The following is a 4,970-nucleotide window of genomic DNA, read 5'->3' on the forward strand; positions in this document are numbered from 1 at the left end:
TATTGATGCTGGAGGCGGGGAGATCATAGCTCCTATTTATTATAGCCCCCAGTACAGTGCTAGAGCAGTAAGGAGAGGCCAGAAATCCGGCACTCGGTGCAAAGTGAAGCACTGCCTGGTTAAATTGAATTCATTGTAGAAGGAAAATGTTCCTACCCTAAAGGGTACTGTAAATGCAGAATATTGTGCATTCTATACACAGGTAAGCCTATTTATATGCACACGGACATATATATACTGTGTATGTTTGCTTTTCCCTGTATAATGTTTGTTCTCTAAGGAGTGACAGTGTGAATGCAGTGTCATAGCCCGGTCACACATTGATGCACACCTCCCTCATTTCTCCCTCTGCATCTCATTACCCTGCTATTTTAATTCTCTGGTGTTTGTCCCTCAACAAAATCTTTACTTTGCCACAGTCAGTTACCTCCTACTCTCTCTGGCTCTGCCCAGAATTCATACAGATCTCTCTTTCCTATGTTCCAGTTTGCTTTCTCCCTTCTTCCAGAAATAGGGCGCCCAGCCGGCTAGGCCCAGCACTGCCAACACTGGATCCCCATGCTATACAGATTGGATCCCTACGATCCCAGTCATTATCTAATTTTGAAATAGGCGATATAAATAAAAAGAAGATAGGGAGAGTGTCATATCTTGAATCCCAAGGAAGAATCACAGACTTTATATAAGCCCCCATTTAAAAAAAAGAGATGAAACATGGAGGAAATGTAGTTTGAGCTGCATGTCAGGACTTTTGTGGGGTTATGTAATAAAAGGCTCTAAGTTTGCCCAGGAGCAGTAACCCATAGCAACCATTTACTGGTCACCTGTTTGGAAGCAAACATCTTATTGGTTGCTATGGTTAATGTTATTGGGCAAACTTAGTGCCTTTTATGATATATGGGAGTACATATTGGTTCAGAGATGTTGTATAATTAAAGTTATATTTTCAAAAACTTGTGTATGTTTGGTATTTATTAGGCACAAAAAACCTCTAAAAATTAGAATGTAAAACTTTGGCACCTAAACACTGGTGACTTCATGAAGAACTTGTTGCCATAGGCAAATTTTAAACCATTTTTTCAATTCGAGATTTTTGAGTTTTTCAAGGATTTTTTGAGCCTGTAAGCTCACAATACAAAGCATTTACATTTTTACCCAATTTGGATTTTTTTAAATTGTGCATTTCTTTGAAATAGAACCAAAACTCTAAAACCTTACAATTTCAAATTTAGAGAAATAGGCCCATATTTCAGTGTGTATGGGGGTATAATTGTCTAATAATTCCAGAAATACTAAGGAGACAATGGTTTCATCCTTTGATTACACCTGTCATGATGTACAAACAGAATACAAAACAACCTGTCGGACCATATCGCTGTCTTCCATTGCTCAAAAGTCCAGAATTACGCTCCATTATACAATTACCCCCAAACTGGGCTTGTAGTTTACTGTGGATATCAACAAAGCAGCAACCAAAACCTTTGGAGCCGCTTGTACTGTATGTGCCTACCATTGTTGTAAGTGTGATACAAAGCAGGCATCTACATTGTCTCACAGTACTGTGGTGTGTAACTAGCAGTGTGACTCTCAGCATTGACTATAATGGGAAGTGGAGTGTTGTAGTTTCTGCAGTGACTCCATGCATGATGCTGCTAAGTATTCTGGGTAAGAAGATTTTTAAATTGACTGGTCATCAGTAATTCTGTAAAATGTACCCATGTATATATACTGTATATATATGCCAAGCTGTACCTAGATCGCATGTATATAAATATACTGTATATGGGACAGTCAGAAAGGAACGATACACTGCTTTTCTAATCACAGTCACAAATTCTGCTCACACTCCCCACTTTGCATGGAGGCCGTTCGCTTGCAATACACAGAGATGTTTATATGCTAATGCTTTATGATGAAGTGCTAATTACAAACGTGTCGCTGTGTATCTGGCCCGTCTGACACCCATTCTTTCCTGTTGCCATTGTAGCAGTCCTGTGTTAATTGCGGCAGAGAAGCTCTGAATGAATGTACCGGCTGCCACAAAGTCAATTACTGCTCGATCTTTTGTCAGCGGAAGGTATGGCGAATGGAAACCTTAGAAATATAAAGCCTATAAGGCAGAGAAGCAGTTACAGATCCAATCATACAGCATAATAGAACGGGAAATATTTATATAATTATAAAGATGCATGCCAAAGCCCTTTAACAATAAGCCCAGTAGTGTGGGTAAAAATTAAATACATTTAGTTGTACTCTAAGGCTATTTGCAGTTGGTCTTTTGTTGTGGTTTTTTTCATGATTCAAATGTTGTCTTTTGCATCTTCTTCTGCTTGGAATTTGAATAGCTACCTGGTTGCTAAGGCTTAATTACCCTAGCAACCAAGCAGCAGCTGGAAAGTACAAAAAAAATTAAGTCAAGGACCATGATCAAATAAAAAGTGTCGACTGACTGAATAGTTCCTTAGAATTGCCTGTATGCCTGCAATCTGTAACTAGACTCATGTCATGTCTGTTCTCCAGAGCTCAGCGGCGTTTCTGCGCCCTCCCCCTCACCCGCTCTATGCTTACCAGGGGGGCGCACATTGCTATTGCACTAGCAGAGGTAAATTTTTGTTTTAAAAAACAGAAAGGCAGCTCTTAAAGTTACCTTTAGATTAAAACATTAAGAGAGCTCTGCCATAAAACATCACTCTTCTCTCCCCATTTCTACTTCGCCCTATCAGGGCCCTGGCACACAGGGCGATTCAGAGTATTTTGCTGCTCACCTGGTTTCCAGCACAGAGGGCAGGTGGCAAAATGCTTCAGATAATCCGTCCTTTTGTTTCAGTTGTAATTGCTGCTCCAGCTGGTTGCTCAGAAACACAACAGTGCACCGGCAAGGCCCGGGTGGGTAACATTTAGGTCAATAGTGGGGCAGTTGTGAACTTTTGCCTTCTGCCCACTGTGCTGGGTATTAAGCAGGCACCAAATGCCACAATCACCCTTTGTGCCAGTGCTTTAAAGGAGTACAAATTACTAATGTCTTTTGGACACTAAAAGTAAAGAAAAAATAACGTATGTTTCTTTACAGGACTGGAAGGATCACCAACATCTGTGTGGCCAGGCATCCACTCTCTCAGTCCATGCAGAGGAGGTACATGTCACAGAGAAAGATCCAGTCTGATAGATTTCCCATCTCATATGACTTTCAGTTATGTCCTCTCCTGACCAAGAAAAATAAATGAGGAGAAGCAAACGCTTTCAGTGCCACAAACACAGAGATAAGCCACCGGCTATCGGCAGAACTGCAGGGAATCCTAACCAAAGTCCTGTAATTCCTCCAAAGAAGGGCTGAAAATCACATTTATACTACATTAGTGTAATCAATGCCCAAAAAGTCGCAGCCATTGTGTTAGGTATTGGTGGATATATCTATATATAAAGTGAAGCCAAAAAGAATATGGAAACAGTAGTCATATAACCACACTCTTATTGAGGCTGTGGCCAATAAACATTACTCTCAGGCAGCCAAATTGAAAGTCCGAAAGTAAACTGTATCCTACAGCAATAAAGGGATTATACAGTATGCATTGTTCTTTAAGAGAAAGTATGAACAAATAAGTCATTGTGTACCTTCAGAACTCCTTAACACAGATAGAGGCTACTGTATAATGTACCTTAGAAGTGATAAGCCTGAAAATTTTCTCTGTAGACCAAAGTGATAGCTGCATCTTCTGTACTTTATGGCCAAAAGTATGTGAATATCTGGCTGTCTAACATCTCATTAAAATCAAAACCAAAGTTATATTAATATGAACTTGGGTCCTCTCTTTGCTGCTAAGCCTTTACCCTTGGCTCTTTTAGGGAGACTTTCAACTAGATGTTGGGCACGGATGTTGAGGCCTAGCTCGCAGTTAGTGTTCCAGTTCATCCCACAGGGATTCAGTTGGATTGAGGTTAGGACTTTGTGCCAACCAATAAAGTTCTTCTACTCCCATCTCAGCAACTTCTGAATGGACCTCATTCACACCAGTATCAGCAACAATGGGTGTGGCTTTATTAGAAGGTGAGGAAGCAGACCCTTCAGTCATGAGTGGGGGGGGGGGGGGCAGGAGGTCCCAGACCAATCCTGCTTGCTTCTCCCACTAGCAGCCACTCATACCTAGTGGGGTGGGGGGTGGGTTGCTGTTGCTTTACACTGGGCCCCTACACAGATTTTTTTCTGGCAGGGGGGCCTTGGGTGGGGTAGTTATACCACTGTCCACACATTTTTGCCCATAAAGTGTATTTATGAAAGGAAGTGTATTTCTAAAGGAAAATAAGTTGTGTGCGGTATTTCCAGTGATATACGGTATATAGCTATTACAAATCAACAGTAATATTCATCTATCCATGGATATGAATGCAACGGCAAAATATCCATGAAAATGGATATAGCTACTGGTTTTGGTTATGTTTATCTGTTTGATGAAATTTAGGTTTTTTGTTGTATTCAGAAAAGGAAAATTGGTTCCCAAAGACTAACAATATGAGAGTGGAATTCTTGTATGTCTGCTTTAGAGCAAACAGGATACTTTGTACTCTTTATTTTCATTGATAAATAACTGTGTATGAAGGTAGGAGCTGTATAAATAAAACCTTGTTTATTTAAGTGTTTGTTGTTTATTTTCTTGCCAAAGACTGCCATGACTGTAATCCATGACCTATGGACTGGGCTGCACAGGCATGAATTGAATTTGGGAGGCAGTCATAGACACTGCTGGTTGCCTCTCTGTTGTGACACTGTCACTGCCTTCCTTCTAACATTTACTCTAACCATAGATTGCTAAACCATGCTTTAAAGAGGTGGTTTGCTATTAAATTAGTTTTAATGTCCTATTCCTAGCAACTTTGCATCCTTTAAGCTGTTGATTGACTTCCCTGTGAGTCCAGTCCCATAAAATCTGAATATTCCTAATCTACTTCTCATACACGAGACAATTAGACACATG

At 40.4% G+C, this 4,970-nt stretch overlaps 1 protein-coding gene across 3 annotated transcripts in view; it reads left to right on the top strand.

Moving 5' to 3' along the window:
- The window catches only part of deaf1 (DEAF1 transcription factor), a 40,721-nt gene extending 36,091 nt beyond the window's left edge, over nt 1-4,630 (top strand). For 2 of the 3 annotated variants that reach the window (XM_031900616.1, XM_004913666.3), the window contains exons 11-12: nt 1,988-2,077; nt 3,071-4,630. In XM_031900616.1, the coding sequence (XP_031756476.1) occupies nt 1,988-2,077; nt 3,071-3,163 (183 nt within the window). In that variant the 3' untranslated portion in view covers nt 3,164-4,630. The remainder of the gene's footprint in view (nt 1-1,987; nt 2,078-3,070) is intronic. The other variant, XM_002937506.4, reaches the window with a different exon arrangement.
- Nucleotides 4,631-4,970: the final 340 nt, after the last annotated feature.

The sequence above is a fragment of the Xenopus tropicalis genome, chromosome 4, assembly GCF_000004195.4.
Source record: "Xenopus tropicalis strain Nigerian chromosome 4, UCB_Xtro_10.0, whole genome shotgun sequence".
NCBI lineage: Eukaryota > Metazoa > Chordata > Amphibia > Anura > Pipidae > Xenopus > Xenopus tropicalis.